This window comes from Nycticebus coucang, chromosome 10, assembly GCF_027406575.1.
Source record: "Nycticebus coucang isolate mNycCou1 chromosome 10, mNycCou1.pri, whole genome shotgun sequence".
NCBI classification, from domain to species: domain Eukaryota; kingdom Metazoa; phylum Chordata; class Mammalia; order Primates; family Lorisidae; genus Nycticebus; species Nycticebus coucang.
Genome location: NC_069789.1, coordinates 40,204,137 through 40,222,795, shown reverse-complemented (window position 1 = coordinate 40,222,795; position 18,659 = coordinate 40,204,137). Strand labels below are relative to the sequence as shown.

Genomic DNA, 18,659 nt, shown 5'->3' with positions numbered 1-18,659 from the left:
ACAAAATGAGATTTATAGAAAGACATTAAATAATCCAAGTCTAAGACTTGGTAAAAATCCAAAAGGAAAAAAAAAATCAATGGTTGAGCAAACCTGATGTATACTGGTATAAATGTGGGAGATGTAAACATAAAGTGAGCAGGCAAATAACCCAAGGGCCTTCTTTTGATGTCTGAAATGACTGGATAAACCACATAAAGTCTAGAGTGTTCATAGTTCCTGGGATTTTACTTCTGTACGATACTAAAAATATGCAAGTATTGTGCTCGGTATTTTGGCACCTAATCTTTCTAAATTTCTTATATATTGATAAGATTCTGGCATGGGAATAGATTTAAATAAGACATAACTCAGTAATACCCCATGATTTCAGGAAAGGTCAATTGGTACAAATAATAAGCATATTTAAATGGTGAACAGCAAGAATCTTTTGCTTAGTGTCCAGAAAGGTTGACTATAACCCAAACATAGAGGTTGCAATTCTGTTAAGCTTGTGGCCTGGTAAAACTGCTTTACAATACTCCTGTGGAAGCTTCATTAATCAAGCCAACATGTTGGCTAATACACGTACATATGACAAATTAGGTTCTGTCTCAAGTTTTACTTCCGAGGCAATAGCATCAGGCACCCCAGTTTTATTGAATGCAACAGTTGTTTCTATGACCATTGGAGTCTTTGAAGCGCAGCCGCCTTAGGACGATACTTCTCCAAATACAAAAGTTGCTTGCTGTTAAAAGCTCCCGCCGCTTTTGTCTTATGAATTGTACTGCATCTTCGTATTTCATCCCACCTTCAATTAACGCGAGAGCAAGGAGCACTGGTGCTCTCCCAAGGCCTGCAACACAATGAACGGCAATACAACAACCAGGTTCTTCACGAAACTTGATTTTTACGAGACTTAACCAGTTATCAACAATCTGGTTAGATGGTGGTGCACCATCATCAAAAGGCCAGTCGAGAACATGGATGCCTTCTTCCTCCACAAGAGTAGTGTCGTAAGTTGCTTCACGCACTCTTACTATTGTGGTAACTCCATACTTCTTAAGTTCCTCTATAAATTTGTTTAAGGTCGCATTGGTTGCATTGTGTGTAATAAGAAATCTCATGTTCTTGTATGTGACTTCTACAGGAGCTGGGCGGTTCGTTCGAGCCATGTTAATTTAGTTAAAAAACACTCAAAAGGGTTATGAAAGAATTTAAAAAATTGAATACACAAATGATGCAAAGAAACTGAAGTCTACTTCAATATACTCCACTTGAAATTCTCAGTGCTTTGAGGGTGAAGTTGGAAGTAATGATAAATGACATGAACCTCCTAACAAGAAGCAGCAATTCTTCCATCCAGTAATACTGAGGCAACAGAAAGGAAGTGCACTGAGGTTTACCCCATCCGGGTCGGAACTCTTGTAAAATGCTCTGCAGATTTCAAGTCAACACTTCTGTGTCCAGGTTAACCGCTCTTACGGGGGCTTCTTGGTGGAGTCGTAATGAATTTCTACAGTTCACTTGTCTGCATAGAGGTCGTGCTGTGCCTGGCAGTCATCTCCACTGCCCTTCAGAAACCCCATAAATGTGTGACCCAGAACACCACAGAACTGAGGAATATGTTTACTCATTGAAGATTGTGGCCTTATCATACAGCCGGTCCCGAGGCGGCGGCGACACAGGCGGCGGCAGTGGCGGCGGCTGCAGGGCAGGAGGCGGCGGCGGGGGCACCAGACTCTACCTTGCAGTGAGCGGCTCAGACGAGAGCGCGTAGCCTAGCCGGCGCGCAGCCCAACCAGCCAATACGCGCGCCGAGGCACCTGTGCGTCACAAGCCCTTCTCTTTATCTAAATGTTAGCTATTATACTTTAAAACGTTATCCACAGGAGAGTTCTGCTGATATAGAATGATGCAAAGACTTTCAACCTGGTGATAAGACAGATATAAATCTGTGTGCACACAAATAAAAATCATATTCTACAGGGGTATCAAAGAGTGGTGGGTGGAAGGAAGCCTGGGCAAATGGACCCCAGAGACGGACAGTTTCCAAACCTGGTGAAATGGCTGATATAAGTGAACGTGGACAGAGAGTGCTCTTCCCGCAGTGAAAGACACTTTTTCTGGGGTGAGGAGAAGCCAGTCATGCTTTTAATTAGAGTGCAGACTTTGAAATGTGGAAACGTTCCTTAAAAGAAAATAAACAAATCATGCAGCCCTGTGATTCTGCTCTCACCCTCACGGATGTGCTGACAGGAGAAAGCTCTGGAAAGCAGCGAGCTTTCTCCTGCATCAGCGCTGCAGTGGGAGGAATGACACCAAACGTGATCCCAAACTCTGATGCTGTGCTCCATCCCCTCCCAGCTCAAAGACAAAGAAGAACAAAGGCCTGGGCTCTTGACAGTGATGGCCCAGAACTTTAATGTCTGGGCTAACCAGATGTGAATGTGATCTGTTTAGTGCTGTGCCCAGCTCTCCTTCTGCCAGCTCAGCTAACTCTTGGTGGCTCACAGTGGTCAGCCCCTAATGACACAGGAAGAAGCTTGGTCTTGATTGTAAAACATTCTTCAGATTCCACAAGAAACAATGTATAGAAGACCCTTGTTTCATGGTGGTTGCAAATGTCAGTTGTAACATCCTTTAATTGCAATTCCACAATACATTGTATTTACTGTGAGTCTTTGCCCTTTAACTTTGGTACAGAAATCCAACCCCTTAGGTAAAATAAGAGTGCGCTGTGCCCCAAATTCCCATTTGTGTGTATTTGGGAGCCTGCATGATTACCACAGATCTGTATTTTAAGAAGATTAAAAACTAACATGCAAATGTGAAATGTCTTCTAGAATGTCGTCTATTTTGATCACCCTTTGAACTAAAATGTATTTAATACAGGAGGCCCAAAATTAAAAAAAAAAATTAACCTAAAAGTAGTGGTTTACCATCCTCCCTTTTTAGGCTCTTCAAAAGCTGAAGCATAGTCAGGGTTCAAAAGTACTGCCACCATCCCCTACCCCTTTTAAGTTGAAATCTTTGGAAAATTAAACGTGTTTTCCTGTCTGTTTCATGGTTTATAACCAGTTCTAATGAGTTCCAAAGCTATATTTCTACTTGAGTTTAAATCTATCCTGTAAAAATAAACTAATACTTCACCATGTGAAAGATGAAGGCAGAGGTTGGAATTACATAGCTGCAAGCCAAGGAATGCTAGGGATGGCCTGCCACTGCCACCACTGCCACCACTGCCGCCATCACCATCACTGGAAGCTAGGAGAGAGGCTGGATTCTCCCTCAGATCCTCCAGAAGGAACCGACCCTGCCAGCAACTCGATTTCAAATTCCTGTCCTCCAGAACCGTGAAAGAGTAAATTTTCTGTTGTTTTCAAAATAAGTAAATAAATAAACTAATACTTTTTTTTTGCAGTTTTTGGCCGGGCCAGGTTTGAACCTGCCACCTCCGGTATATGGGGCTGGCACCCTACTCCTTTGAGCCACAGGCACTGCCCAATAAACTAATACTTTTAAACAATTTTAATTCATACAACCTCAGGTCCACATAGATTCTCTCTTTCTAAATTCACCTATTTATTACAAAATAAAAGATTAAAACATGAAGGCTTTATATATCTATAAATGGAAAGTTTATTTTCTCTTAAACATCTGTAACTATTTCTATACAAGTTATTCCAAATAAGCAATTATTTTTAAGCTTCTGAGATCTCTGACCATTTTCTTACTCAATAACATTGTTAATGAACCCACAAGGGGAGTTAATGTTGTTCATGGCACAGAAAGACAATTACTGAGACAAGGATTGCCAAGGAAGAAAGGAATTATTTCAGCAGATGCATTTGGTGAGAGGGGGAGGCATAGACTGCCTGGAATCAACCTCTCTGACCAACAGGGTCAGGGGAGTTGTGAAAATGAATAATGCGTGAGAGGAGTGAAAAATCATTATGTGTTCAGGGTAGGGGTCAGGGCACAAAAGTGCAGTGAGAAGTCACGCTAGTACATACATCCCATGAACAAAAAATCTGGGATAAGTCCCTCCCAGGGCAGGCAGGGATTTTAGTATTATAATGAGCTAGGGGTTGAATACTGGTAATTTTTTCAAGCTTGTGCACAGACTCAGTGGGCACAATTTGTGGTGGTGGATCACTTATTTTGTGTTTTCCAGACAAACAGAGGGTAGAAGGCTCTGTAGTTATCTCATGAGTACAAGGAGGTTCTGCCATTCCTGGGAAGTAAACACAGAAAGGAATGCATCAGTGCAACAGAAAGTTACAAAGTTCAGATCAGCAAATCTTACTGGCCTGGGAACTTGAAACAGAACTACAAAAATTATTATTGTTATTAGTTTTTTTTGAGACAGAGTCTCACTTTGTCACCTTCAGTAGACTGCTATGGCATCACAGCTCACAGCAACCTCAAACTCTTAGGCTTAAGCAATTCTCCTGCCTCAGCCTCCCAAGTAGCTGGGACTATAGGCATCCCCCACAATGCCCGGTTGTAGTTGTCATTGTTGTTTGGCAGGCCTGGGCTGGATTTGAACCCACCAGCTCTGGTGTATGTGGCTGGAGCCTTAGCCATTGAGCTACAGGCACCAGCCTACAAAAATTATTTTAAAATGTTATTTTCTTGCTTATGGAGTGAATTAGAGCATGATATCTTCTTTTTTTTAGACAGACTCTCACTATGTCACCCTCAGTAGAGTGCTTTGGCATCACAGCTCATAGCAACCTCAAACTCTTGTGCTTAAGCGATTCTCTTGCCTCAGTCTCCCAAGTATCTGGGACTACAGGTACCTGCCACAACACCCAGCTATTTTTTGTTGCATTTGTTGTTGTTTACCTGGCCTGGGTCAGGTTCAAACCCACCACCCTCAGTGTATGTGGCTGGTGCCTTAACCACTGTGCTATGCTATGGGTGCCAGGCCAGAGCATGATACACTTTTATGAACCTCAGCTATCCAATGTCTTAGCTCCTTTGGAGAGCAGATTCTAGCTCTTATCAGTAAAGAAAGATTCCTATGGCCAGTAAATGTTGTGCATTGTCACTCAACATTCTTCTCCAACTGTCCAAACTCCTAATTGACAGAGTCTAGGAGGTGAAAACAACATGTTCCAGGTCCCTGAGGTACCCAGGGATGTTGAGCAAGTTAAAACTTAGGGTAATAGGGCACAGTCCCAAGACTTTTGGAAGGCAGAGGGAGTTGGAAGCCATGCTTTTGCTGCTCCTGCTGACAAGCACAATCTGGTAGGTGTCAGGTCTTTGGGGGCCAGAATGCCCGTGTTTGTCAAGAGACAGGGCAGGGAGTGTCTTTGTTTTGTCTGTGCAGACTCAGAAGTGTCTTAGGGACTGAATCGTCTCTGCCCCCAAATTCACATGTTGAAGCCTTAACTTCCGGTACCTTAAATGTTACAGTATTTGGAGATGGGATCTTTACAGAGGTAATTAAGGTCAAAAAAGGTCACAAAGGTGGGGCCCTGAGTTAATCAGACTGGTGTCCTTGTAAAAGAGGCAGACACCCTGGGGGTGTACATGCACAGAAGAAAAGACCATGTGAGGACACAGACAGAGGCCGCCAGCTGCAAGCCAAGCGGAGAAGCCTCAAGAGAAACCAGACCAATGACACGGTGACATCAGACCTCCTGCCTCCAGAACTCCGAGAAAATAAACTTTGGCCATTTCAGCTACTCAGTCTGCAGCATTATGGCAGCTCTAGCAGACCATTACACAGGCGTGGGAGGGTTGAGGCTAACTGTGGGGGCTGGGAGATTTCTAGGTAGCAGCTAACTTGGTGCATCCTTACAGCCAGCAGCTCCCGTGGCAGCCTCCTTTTGTCCCCACTTCCTGACAGCATAAGCAACAGCTCTGTGGTGGTTGTCATTCACAGAGTTACGCTGGAGATGCCCTGGCCAGAGCCTGCTCTTTCAGCCCTTTGGGTGAACTGGACACACTGAATTCTCTATGTCAAATCCTGTCCCCACATGGTCCCCTACAGGCTTCATGCACTCAGGACAGGAAAACTACAGGCTTCATGCACTCAGGACAGGAAAACTGGTCGTCTAAGTGCATTCAGGAGTCTGTAACAAAGTATCATCCACTGGTCAGCTTATAAACAGCAAAAAGTTATTTCTCAGAGTTTTGGAAGCTGGGGAGCTCAAGATTAAGGTTCAAGCAGATTCCACTTCTTGCTTTGTCTTCATGTAGCAGAAGAGGCAAGGGTTCCCTCTGGGGCCTCTTTTATAAGGGCACTAATCTGGTGGATGAGGGCTCTAGCCTCATGACCTAATCACTTCACCAAAGGCGCCACCTCCTATACCATCACCTAGGGGGTTCAAATTTAACATACAAATTTTGGGGGAATACAAATATTCAGATCATAGTCCTGGTGATGAACTATAGGACTTCCGGAGATTGAGGAGGGCATAAGAAACTGGGGATTAGAAGGTATTGGTTGGGTCATGACTAGCAGAATAGAACAAACCTAGTGAAGGCCCCTACAAGACCAAGAAAAGTGCTCACTTAAATCACCTGCTAGGGGCTCGCGCCCGTAGCACAGTAGTTATGGCACCAGCCGCAAACACTGAGGTCGGTGGGTTTGAACCCGGCCCGGGCCAGCTAAACAATGATGACAACTGCAACAACAACAACAAAATAGCCGGGTGTTGTGGCCGGTGTTTGTAGTCCCAGCTACTCAGGAGGCTGAGGCAAGAGAATCGCCTAAGCCCAGGAGTTGGAGGTTGCTATGAGCTGTGTGACACCATGGCACTCTACCCAGGGTGACAACTTGAGATTCTGTCTTAAAATAAAATAAAATAGAATAAAAATCACCTTCTAGGCCCTGCAGGTGAGACCACAGTGAAGGAAGAAGTTTTCGGTTTTCATCTCTGTTGTGGCCCTGGAAGGGTCAGAAACCAGTTTGCAAGCCTAGGAGGCTGGAGAACATTCTTAGATGGGGAGAAAATGAAGAACTGTCCCCCACCCAACCTCCTACTCTCCCACCCCCACCGCATACATGTAGATACACAGCCCACATCAGGGGGCAGGGAACTTACTTTAAGTCAAGTTCAACATTCTGAGTATTGCATGCAAATAAACATTATGAAATTTAAGATTATGTAAGGAAAGACTGTGTTTACAACTTTGTGACTTTTTATTATCTCAGTTGTGATCAGAAAATTTTAAGAGTACCTAAGTTTTCAACCAGGAGTAAGGAAGACACTCTCTCTCTGCACAGAATAAGTTCTAAAGAGGCAGTGGAAAGTTAACAGAAAGACGGTCTCTGCCTACTTCTCCTTGAGTCCCGCTTGTTCACTGGTGATCTTCAGAGACTTAATCTAGAAATCCATTTTCAATTGTTCTAGGGTTTTGCCTTTAAAGTCAAGCTAAATATCATCACAGGATCTGAACAATATTTTTTACTGATGAAAAAAAAAATTTCAGATTCTATGGATGTTCCACCTTAGTCTCCATTTGATAAGCAGTCTTGAGGTCTTCAAGGTCAGTTTCTTCCATATAAAAAGGACTACCAATTTGTTTATAAATTAACAGTTGCTTTAGTAAAATTACAAATACACAAATCTACTTTTAAATTCAAATCACTATTTACGAACTTAATAAAATTTCATAATCACTGTAAGGTTGCACTTTTCCCCTTTACTTATCATTTAATTCTCTTACACATTTTAAGAAGTATTTACAAAGGCTTTTTGTTTGTTTGTTTTGTTTTGCTTTGTTTTTAGAGGCAAGATCTCATTCTGTTTCCCAGGCTGGAGTGCAGTGGTGCAATCATAGCTTACTTAAACTTCTAGGCAGGAGGGATCTTCCTGCGTCAGCATCCCAAGTAGCTAGGACTAGGGATGCACACCACCATTCCCAGGTAGGCTATTTTGTTTTTCTTTTGTAGAGTTGAGGTCTGGCTTTGTTGCCCAGGCAGTTCTTGAACTCCTGATCTCAAGCATTCCTCTTACCACTGTCTCCCAAGTTCTGTGATTATAGGCATGAGCCACTGTGCCTGGCCATCTTTTACAAGCTTAACATTGACCTTTATTTTCAAGTATTTTATTTATGTAACAGAACTTCGTGTAATTCTTATAAACATGGTAAATTAAATTTATTTTCATACCTCTTTCACCTGAAGTTGAATATACATAAATTATATTTTACATATGAAGTTTATAATTATAATATCAAATATAAGTTAAATCATTTATTACATGACATTCAACTAGAAGTCTAAATGAATTAATATTTTTCTTTTATAAATTATTTTTAATTACTATGGGTATGCAATAGTTGTATGTACTTATGAGGTACATGTGATATTTTGATACAGGCATATAATGTGTATTAAGCAAATCAGTGTAATTGGGGTATCCACCACCTCAAGCAGTTATCATTTATTTGTGCTGGGAACATTCTAGTTCCACTCTTGTAGTTATTTTAAAGAATATAATAACTTACTGACTGTAGTCACTTCGTTATCCTATCAAATATTGTTCATTCTATCTATCTAACTGTATCTTTGCCCCCGTTAACCAACCCCACCTTACCCTATCCGCCTTGCTTCCTTTACCAGCTAGCTTCTGGTAATCATCATTCTACTCTCTGTCTCCATGAGATGGATTGTTTCAGTATTTAGCTCCCACATATGAGTGAGAACGTGCAAGATTTGTCTTTCTGTGTTTGACTTATTTCATTTAACACAGTGTTCCACTTCCATTCATGCTATTGTCAATAATAAGATTTCATTCTTTTTTATGGCTGAATAATACTCCCTGTGTATATGTGCCATATTTTTTTTATTCCCAATCATGGCTATTGAGAATGATGCTGCAATAAACATGGGAGTGCAGATATCTTTTTGATATACTGATTTCTCCTCTGTTGGATATATACTTAGCAGTGGGACTGCTGGATCATATGTTAGTTCTAATTTCAGTTTTTTGAGGAATCTCCATACTGTTCTGTATAGTGGCAAGCCTAATTTATGTTCCCATCAACAGAGTACAGTGTTCTCCTTTCTCCACATCCTAACCAGCATTTGTTACTGCCTACTGGATTACACACTGAGTTGGAATCACAAAATTATCATATATATATATATATTTTTTAAATTGAGACAGAGTCTCACTGTGTCACCCTTGGTAGAGTGCTGTGGCATCACAGCTCACAGCAACCTCAAACTCTTGGGCTTAAGTGATTCTCTTGCCTCAGCCTCCCAAGTAGCTGGGACTACCGGTGCCCTCCACAATGCCCGTCTATTTTTTTGTTTGTTTGTTTTAGGAGGCCCGGGTTGGGTTTGTACCCACCAGCCCAAGTGCATGTGGCTGGCGCCCTACCCATTGAGCACAGGCACTGCCCTACTTCTTATTTTCTATTTTTTTTTTTTTTTTTTTTGTAGAGACAGAGTCTCACTTTATGGCCCTCGGTAGAGTGCCGTGGCCTCACACAGCTCACAGCAATCTCCAACTCCTGGGCTTACGCGATTCTCTTGCCTCAGCCTCCCGAGCAGCTGGGACTACAGGCGCCCGCCACGATGCCCGGCTATTTTTTGGTTGCAGTTTGGCAGGGGCTGGGTCTGAACCCGCCACCCTCGGCATGTGGGGCCGGCGCCTTACCGACTGAGCCACAGGCGCCGCCCCTACTTCTTATTTTCTAATGAGCCAAATCATCATATATTTTACGTACTTAGACCAGCATATCCACATTAGTCTTCAACTTATAGCAAACTTTAATGTTAACACACTACTAAAATAATAACCCATATTATCTTACACTCAATTCTATGTTCCCCAGAATTCCAGTTACCCACATAACAAAATAAGGCCTTCTAGCAGGTTGAGATTCACAGAACAGCGAGAACGCGCGTCTCAGCGGTGATGTCCTTGAGAATCGTCCTTGTAGAAGGCATCTCGTGCAGCCATGTGTCTGCGGCAGAGCGCAGTTTGCTGTCCTCGGTGATTTGCTCCGCTTTTTCCCTGTGAGTCCCTGGGAATCAGACTGATATAAACACCGTGCACACACTGCCTCGCGTTTCTGATTATTTTCTAGAAGAATATGGACGCTTTCTAAAGACTCTCCGTCCATGTTTTCTGGTCGCCTTTCCGGAAGCTCGCCACCAACATGCGCTTCCACCCCGTGTGATGGTGACCATCTCACCGGCCCCACAGAGTGTGACATTTATTATCAAAATCTTGTTCGCCAATTCGAACGTGGGCAACAGAGTCCCACTATTTAGGGTCCTTTAATTGGTTCTGTTACAAGTGCAGTTGCACGTGTTTCCTATGTTCACCGTCCGCGGAGCTTTCGGCGTGTTCTACCCCCCTTTGGCGACAGGTGCTGGGATGCGGGGTGCAGAACTGGCGGAGCGCGCTCGCCACCGGGGAGGCCAAGCGCGAGCGGAGCCAGAACCGTCCCTAACCCCACGGCCAGGGGGCGCTGCGCCCGCATCCCCGGGTCCCCCGCCCCGTCCGGGCTGGCTGGGGCTGGCGGCCCCGCGCGGGAGCGGGCGGAGAGCGAAGGTTGGCTTCTCGGCGCTCGGACCTTCGCCGGAGGGGCTGCGGCGTCATGACGGTGGGAGCCCGGCTCCGAAGCAAGGCGGCGAGCGGCCTGCCGCGCCGCGGGCCCCGAGGGCGCGGGCGGACGGCGGGGGACGAGGAGGCGGAGGCCATCCTGGAGCACCTGGAGTGCGGGGACGAGGCGGCGGAGAGCGGGCTGCGCCCCGGGCCCCGGAGCGCGCGCAGAGTGCACCTCGCCGCCCTGCCCGAGCGCTACGAGCCGCTGGAGGAGCCGGCCGCAGGCGAGAAGCCCAAGAGGAGGTACCGGCAGAAGCTGAAGAAGTACGGCAAGGTAGGGGCCCTGCGCCTGTCCCCGGGGCTGGGGCCGCGACGGCGCAGGGCGGGGGTCGGGGCCTGACCGTCCACTCTGAACTGCCTCTGGGCGCTGCCCCTGCGACCCCCTTGCCAGAGGAAACGTGTGAGTCACAAGTCAAAATAGAAATGAGATCTGGAGTCGCGCTGGGCCAACCAGCTGCCGGGCTGCTGGCGGGTTAACACAGCTCCAGGGTTCTCACCAAGGTAGTTCCTACCGGGGTCTGTATTGCAGATGGGAATGCTGAAACTTCAGCGCGGCCAGGCTTCTTTCTTCCAGTTGAAGAAAGGAGCTGGAGCCCACTTTGCCTTCTGATAACATCCTCTCCAGCTAATCGCACCCACCGACTGAGATCGGTTTTGGTTATTCCCCCCAAATACTGCCAAGGTCGTTTCTAGGGCATGGGAGCTCTGTAAACACACAAATATGCACTTGTTGAATTCATGTTTCCCTTCTCCGAGCCAACCACGTACTCTGAGGCCTTCATATATTCAGCCTTTTACCTTGGGAGTGGGGAGGCAGGATGAACGTGGCATATATGAGTTATCTTCTCTGAGATCAAAGCTCAAGGCCCTTCCCAGGCGCCTCTGCCTGGAAGCATTTGAAACTACTTCTGGAAGCTCCCTTGGCCTGGGCAAGCTACTCAGAAAAAAATTTCAAAAGTGATTATGTCCAGGCCAAAGGCCTTGGGCCCCACCTGATTTATGACTGTCTAGTTATCCCTGTCCTTTACACAGAGCGTCTTATCATAACCTGAAACCATACAGCCTCCATGCCTGGGACCTGAAGTTTATCAGCCTCTTTAAAGGTATGTCAGCAGCTTTTGGAGCAGGACACAGCAAGTAGTGATAAAATATATTAATAAAGAGTATAAAGTGGATTGATACTGAGGAAGCATCTGCTCAGGATCAGCACGTGAAGGTGTTTTGGAGGCGCACACTATGTGCCAGGCATTTTGCTAAGCACTGCAGATGCCAGAGCCACTGTGATGCAGTCCTGCCCGGAGAAGCCCCAGCATCCTGGGCAGAGGCGCTCTGCTGAGGCTTCCCTGTGAAGGTGGGGGCACAGAGTGAAGGCAGTTAGTTCCTCACAGGTGAGGCTGAAAGTCAAGGTGATGTGAAAACTGGTTACGGAAGGATGACTTCAGTCACCAGATAGCGATGAAGTGCTACTTCATACCCTTTAAGATGGCTACTTAAAAAAAAAATCCAAATACAAAATACGTGTTGTCAAGAATGTGGCGAAGTAAGAATCTTTGCACATTACTGTTGAGAATGTACATTGGCACAGCCACTATGGGCAATAAGGTGGTAGTTTCTCAAAAAATTAAACATAGAACTACCCTGTGATTCAGCAAATCCACTTCTAGGGCTAAAATCAAAGTAATTGAAAACCAAACAAATATTTATACACACATTCATAGAAGCATTATTTAAAATAGTCCAAAGGTATAAACAATCCAAATATCCATCAACTGACAAATGGATAAACAGAATGTGGTATGTCAGTACAATCAAATATTATTTACCCACATACAGGAAATACTGACACATATACAACATAGACGAACCTCTAAAAACACTATGGTAAATGAAATAAGCCAGATCCACAAGGCCACATATTGTGTTATAATTCCATTTGTACAAAATATCCAGAATAGATACATCCAGACAGAACACCAGTTGTGGTTGCCAGGGACTGGGGGAAGGAGGAGAGCAATGGCTTCACGGCTTCCTGTGTGTTTTCATCATTCAACATCGCTGCATAGAAGCGGAAGCTGCACAACACTGTAAAGGTTCTAAATCCCACTGAACTGTACACTTTACAATGGTGGATTTTATGTTATGTGAATTTTGCCTTGACTGAAGAAAAGATGTCCCTAAATAGAGAAGGAGTGTCATCCAGGCTACAGGGACCATTGCAAGATCTGTGGGCATGAAGGCTCAAGTGTTGCATTTTAGTTCAACAGTGTGGCCCAGAAGGCTAGGGGAGAGGACATGGTCAGGTCAGGGTTGGATGTGGCCTTTCTGGCCCTTGAAAGGAGCAGTTTCAGTTTCTGCTCTCTTGGAGCCAACTTAAGAGGGTAATCAGGCTCCAATGTGGAGAAAGAAAACAGGTGATACCTCTTTGCCCCCCTGTACCCCAGGGCTCCTTTGAGAGAGTCTTTGGGTAGAAAGCTAGACTCAGATCAAAGAATTCCAAATCTGCTCTTTCAAATTGACACTGAGGTGGTGGTTGATAGATATTTTACTTTTCTTTGCATTTCATTTCTCAAGTCTGTATTTTGACATTGTTCCTGTTAATGAGCTATTTTAGTAGGGTTTTTTTGCTAAATTGCAAATATGAAGTGACAAGTAGATTTTTAAAAAATAACAGGGATGAGGAAAATGGATGTACTTATATCCAAACTGTCAAATTTAATGCAGACAATCAAAGTTCTGGTGGCTTTGTTTATAAAGGATCACTATTGGCCGGGCATGGTGGCTCACGACTGTAATCCTAGCACTCTGGGAAGCTGAGCTGGAAGGATTGCTTGAGCTTGTTTAGGCATTCGAGACCAGGCAGAATACATGCCTGTAGTCCTAGTCCTAGCTACTGGGGAAGCTAAGGCAGGAGGCTCACTTCTGCCCAAGAGTTTGAGGTTGGTGTGAGCTATGATGACACCATGGCACTCTAGCCTAGGGGACAGAGTGAGAGATCCTATCTCAAAAAAAAAAAAAAAAAAAAAATATATATATATATATATATATAGGATCAATCTTGATTGTTCAAAGAATAAGAGTACTTTTTGTTGTTTGTTTCAAACATGTAAGGATAGTTCTCCCAAGGATACTTATCACAGAGAGAGGTGTATCTCTTAGCAACATCACTTCCCGCCCCCACATGTTTGCAGGCTTGGCTCAGCCCAAAGTCGCACTGAGAAATCAGCAGAGTAGTATCCCGGCAAGCAGTGTTGAGAGAAGACATAGACATTACCTGATTCTCCCAAGCTCCTTGTAAGCAGAAGAGGCACTGAAAGAAACACTTAGGCTTTCTACCTGCTGGAGATACAGTATAGAGCATGGCAAGTCCCCATTCACACTGTGTTGTTGCAGAGGACCCTGTAATTTAAGCTATGGAATAATGGCAGTTCTTTGAAGGATTAGTGGAGGAAAATTGCATATCGTCTTTATGGGGATCATTTCCTTAAGTACATACTCTCTTACCACCTTTGGAGATCATTTCCTTGAGCACATACTCTCTTGGCATCTATGAGATCATTTCCCTGAGCTCGCAGCCCCTGCATGTCTTTGCTTAGTCATCTTTCTGTCCATTATGTATTTTCTCAATAAAAGGACTCCGCAAAAGGTGCCCGGCGCTTGCCCTGCATCTATGGGAAGCCACCTCTCGCAGCTTGTACTCTCAATCTGTGTCCTGCGTGATCATTTATGGGGTTGGGACAATGGAAATCTCAAGTAAGCCAGAAATCATAAAGAATTATACTTTCCTGGGGTGGCGCCTGTGGCTCAAAGGGATAGGGCGCCAGTCCCATATACTGGAGGTGGTGGGTTCAAACCCAGCCCCGGCCAAAAACCACAAAAAAATATAAATAAATAAAATAAATAAATAAATAAAGAATTATACTTTCCTGAGAAGCTTTCCTGAACAGATAAAAATATCTTGGGTTTTGGGGAGCGCCTGTGGCTCAGTGAGTAGGGCGCCGGCCCCATATGCCGAGGGTGGCGGGTTCAAACCCAGCCCCGGTCAAACTGCAACAAAAAAATAGCCGGGTGTTGTGGCGGGCGCCTGTAGTCCCAGCTGCTCGGGAGGCTGAGGCAAGAGAATCGCGTAAGCCCAAGAGTTAGAGGTTGCTGTGAGCCGTGTGACGCCATGGCACTCTACCTGGGGGCGGTACAGTGAGACTCTGTCTCTACAAAAAAAAAAAATATCTTGGATTTGGGCGGCGCCTGTGGCTCAAGGAGTGGGGCGCCGGTCCCATATGCCGGAGGTGGCGGGTTCAAACCCAGCCCTGGCCAAAAAAACACACACACAAAAGAAATCTTGGATTTATATGTTACTGTATATGTAACAAAAAGAAGCAGGTATTATTTTGCATAATAATGGCTCACATGGTGGGGTACTTCTGCTTTCCTTGCATGAACTCATTTAATTCTCTTACCAACACCGTGAAGTGGTTACTATACATTCCCATTGTATAGGTGAGGAAACTGAGGCCATGGAAAGTTATTTAACGAAGAGCCGAAAAGTCAAGGGCAGGCCGTGAGCTGCTCACTACAAGGTGACCTACTGCCTGTGTTAAAGAAGGGAAACATAGGCTCTTAGGTGAGAGTTCTTTGGAATTGAACTTCACTTCTGCCTCTAACCAGCTACATAAGCTTGGATAAATGTAACCTTTCTGTGCTTGCTTCCCATTGAAGCCAATAGCCAAAAGCCACTAGAGATATACCAGTAGCCAATTATAAGGCTTATTTGATCAGTATTACAAGGGAGAGTGCACACCAGAGGATTTGTGGGGTCTCAAGAAGTGGAGATCTCAAGAATAGAGTTGAATATTTGAGTCTAAGCAGAAGAGTTGCTGGCATTCTGGAAATACTCAAAGTCATTGGTAATAGAAGAGACCACCTAAGGATAGATTATAGGGAAAAAGACAGAAAGAGTAAGAGAGATAGAGAATAGGACCTAGTACTGAAGAACTCTGATGCTTTAAAGTTGGGTAGAGAGATAACCTAGCAAAGACAGCTGAGGAGTTCCCTGTAAGACAGGGGAGAACCAAGAGAACATGAAGTCAGAGAGGCCAAACCATTATTTCATGAAGTGTATCAAAGCTACTGAGAGGTGAGGCAGGGGAAGACAGAAGAGCCTCCACTGGGTCTGGCACGTGTAGCTGCCCATGACCAGTCAGTCCCTGCATGGGTGGAGGTAAGAGCCAGAGACAGGGGATAGGAAGTGTGGAAGTGGAGGCAGGTCAGGGGTATAGTCCTTCTGCTTGTTTTGGTTGAAGGAGAGGGCACAGCCCTAGGGAGTCAAGGCAGGCGTGTGTGTTAGCCAGTGGAAAGAAAGAGGCGAGGAGAGCCAAGAGCAGGGTCAGAGAGGGACCCACAGCAAGTGTCCAGGAATGGGCCTGTGGGAAGAAGGCCATTTCTCCACTGTAGTGCTGGAAAGATGGAGGAGGCCAAGGTGCAGACACAGAGGGGTGGGAAGATGCATGAACGTCCCGATGACTTCTGGCTTTTTTCAGTGAAACGTAAAAATGCTGGAATGGAGATGTGTATGTCTGCGTATGTTGTGGGAGGGAAAGCTTGAGGAGAAAGGAAGGGGTCTGAGGTAGTACCTGGGAGAGAGGCAAAGTACCCTATTAGATAGGAGAGGTTTGCAGGGCAGTGTAGGAAGTCGAAGTCAAGTTTGATTGTGATCAGGAATTTAAATGAAAACAGTCTCCATGGTTATGGGAGTGGGAAAAGCCAAAGGGAGGAGAGAGAAGGGGTGTGAGATGAGGTCACACAGGTGTGTGCACAGGTCATCTCCATGGACATTGATGTCACCGAGAGTGATGACAGAGGCTGGGGGTGGGGAGAAGACCGGGGGCAACTATGTAGTAAATGCTAGTTGGTGCTGGTGGTCTTAATTTTTCTGTTGCAATCTCATTTGAATCCTTTGGATGTCCCCTGTCCAGCCTTGCAGAGAAGGAAAAGGAAGAGTGGGTACCAAGAGAGTGATATTGGACCTTGCCCTCAGAAGCTTACAAGTGTATTGGAAATGTAAGACGTAAACAGTAGAGCCCCTATAAGTTGACCACCCAAGGGACTATAACAAAGTGGTCAACATATGGAGGTGGACAAGCTAAGGAGCCAGGCCTTTTGTACTGATACGTACATGGGGTGCATGTGCAGTCTACAAACAGTAGGTCAACTTAAGTAGGTGGTCAGTGTGGGAGGTGGTCAGCAGTGGAGGTTCTGCTGCGTAAGAGCAGAGTGATGAGAGAATGGCAGATGACTGCAAGAAGCCGGGTGTGTGGGTCAGACAAGAGCATGCCCTGGAAGGAGGAGGGGCCGGGGGGCTTTTGAGGGCGAAGGAAGGAAAACTTGGCCCAGCCTTCAGATGGTCCAGTAAGTTTTAGCTAGAACAGAGAAGACTAATGGACTTTGGTTTTAAAAAATGAAACAAACTGGCTTAGATTTAGAATAGGCAGCCTCATTCCTTTTTCTAGAGCTTTTCATGACTCTCAGACACATGTGGATCCGTTGGTCAGTCCCTGCAGAGAATGACGTGGAGGTCAGGTTTGGGATTTGAGTTGCTCTGCTGAAGCTTCAGCCTTCAGGTGAAGGTGGCAGGTGTTGGATGGAGGAAAACACTTGACGGATTTGAGCCATGTGGGCAGGAAAGGGAGTGATGATTTCGAGGGGGAGGAAGGGATGTTGTCTGAATTATCTAGAAATATGCTTTGCTTGAAAGCACCTGGCAGAGTGGTGATGTCTGCTCTGAGTCACCACGTGTTGTCAGGCTGGGGTAGGAATCTTCCACCAGAGATGTGGAAACACGATAACTTGCTAATTTGCTGTGGGAGAAGGAGGAAAAAATGATTTTTTTTATGTAGGTCGTCATGGCGCTTGGAGGAATTAAAAAGATGCCTAACTGAAATCCTTTACATTTCTCTTCTATTCCTACTAGAACGTTGGGAAGGTCATCACCAAAGGATGCCGCTACGTGGTCATCGGCCTGCAGGGGTTCGCCACGGCCTATGCTGCGCCATTTGGAGTCACTACCAGTGTGGTTTCCTTTGTGCGCTAATGATCCGGAGCTGCTTGGGCAGACACTACGGAATGAAAGGAGCCTCTGCCCTGGGAACAACGTGGACCCAGGAGCATTTCAGACTTGAACTCACAGCACACTTAGAAGAGAAAAAATGTCTTTCTTTGTTGAATCGGATGAGGATTATGAATGAGTCATCCCTATCTATCTGCTGAGCTTTTCATGACTCTCAGACACATGTGGATCCGTTGGTCAGTCCCTGCAGAGAATGACGTGGAGGTCAGGTTTGGGATTTGAGTTGCTCTGCTGAAGCCTGAGCCTTCCGGTGAAGGTGGCAGGTGTTGGATAAGGAAAACACTTGACAGATTTGAGTGGTGTGGGCGGGAAAGGGAGTGGTGATTTCGAGGGGGAGGAAGGGATGTTGACTTCAGATGATCTGCTACATTCTCCTGGAAAGGTCATGGGTCTCTGTTCTGAGGGCAGCTCAGGAGCTATTTCCCCACTTGTCCTCCCTGTCTTATTCCTCTGCCGCTCTATCATCAGGAGTTTAATTACAGGCTTGAGAAGAAGGAAGGGAGACAGACCTTTTTGAAAACCGTGTTGACATGTTCATGACTGTGTAAAGTAGATAAAAGCTTGTCATTTCTACCCATCTTTGCAGGGCTGTGCAGCTGACACGGAGGGGTGGAGGAGGGGCAAGTTCAGATGCAGGCTGGGTGGCTGGGACAGATTGGCTGAGGGATTGCTCCCAGGGGCTGTGGTGCCTGGTGTGGCCCAGAATCCCCTGCAAGTGTCAGCTGGCTTCAGCTGGGACTCCTGGCAGCATCTGTCCAGTCCCAACAGCTGCTCAACTCCCCTTCTGCACCAGGAACTGAGAGAGATAGGGAGGGAGGGAGATACAAAATCTGGAAATGAAAGTATGGAGGAACCAGTAAGTAGGAGACGGGTGTGAAGGAAGTGGGAACAAAACCGGACATGTGGGAGAGAAGTGGCAGGACAAGACTCAGGTCAGGAGCATCACTGTGGAGGACCTTCAGTGGGCTAGGCCTGTG

At 45.5% G+C, this 18,659-nt stretch overlaps 1 protein-coding gene and 1 pseudogene across 1 annotated transcript; one reads left to right on the top strand and one right to left on the bottom strand.

The window, feature by feature from the left end:
• Positions 1–385: 385 nt before the first annotated feature.
• LOC128596916 (protein tyrosine phosphatase type IVA 1-like) lies at positions 386–1,553 on the bottom strand (annotated as a pseudogene).
• Positions 1,554–10,456: 8,903 nt separating this feature from the next.
• Positions 10,457–17,798, top strand: C10H1orf115 (chromosome 10 C1orf115 homolog). Its single transcript, XM_053607456.1, has 2 exons — positions 10,457–10,836; positions 17,527–17,798. Exons 1-2 carry the CDS (start codon positions 10,555–10,557, stop codon positions 17,644–17,646), a joined length of 402 nt encoding a protein of 133 aa, XP_053463431.1. The 5' UTR covers positions 10,457–10,554; the 3' UTR covers positions 17,647–17,798.
• The last annotated feature ends 861 nt before the right edge of the window (positions 17,799–18,659 follow it).

What these genes read in the sequence shown, in the direction of transcription:
- C10H1orf115 (XM_053607456.1), top strand. Translation starts at nt 10,555, where the DNA reads ATGACGGTGGGAGCCCGGCTCCGAAGCAAGGCGGCGAGCGGCCTGCCG. An exon ending in AGCTGAAGAAGTACGGCAAG is followed by an intron (nt 10,837 to 17,526) that starts GTAGGGGCCCTG and finishes TATTCCTACTAG; the next exon opens with AACGTTGGGAAGGTCATCAC.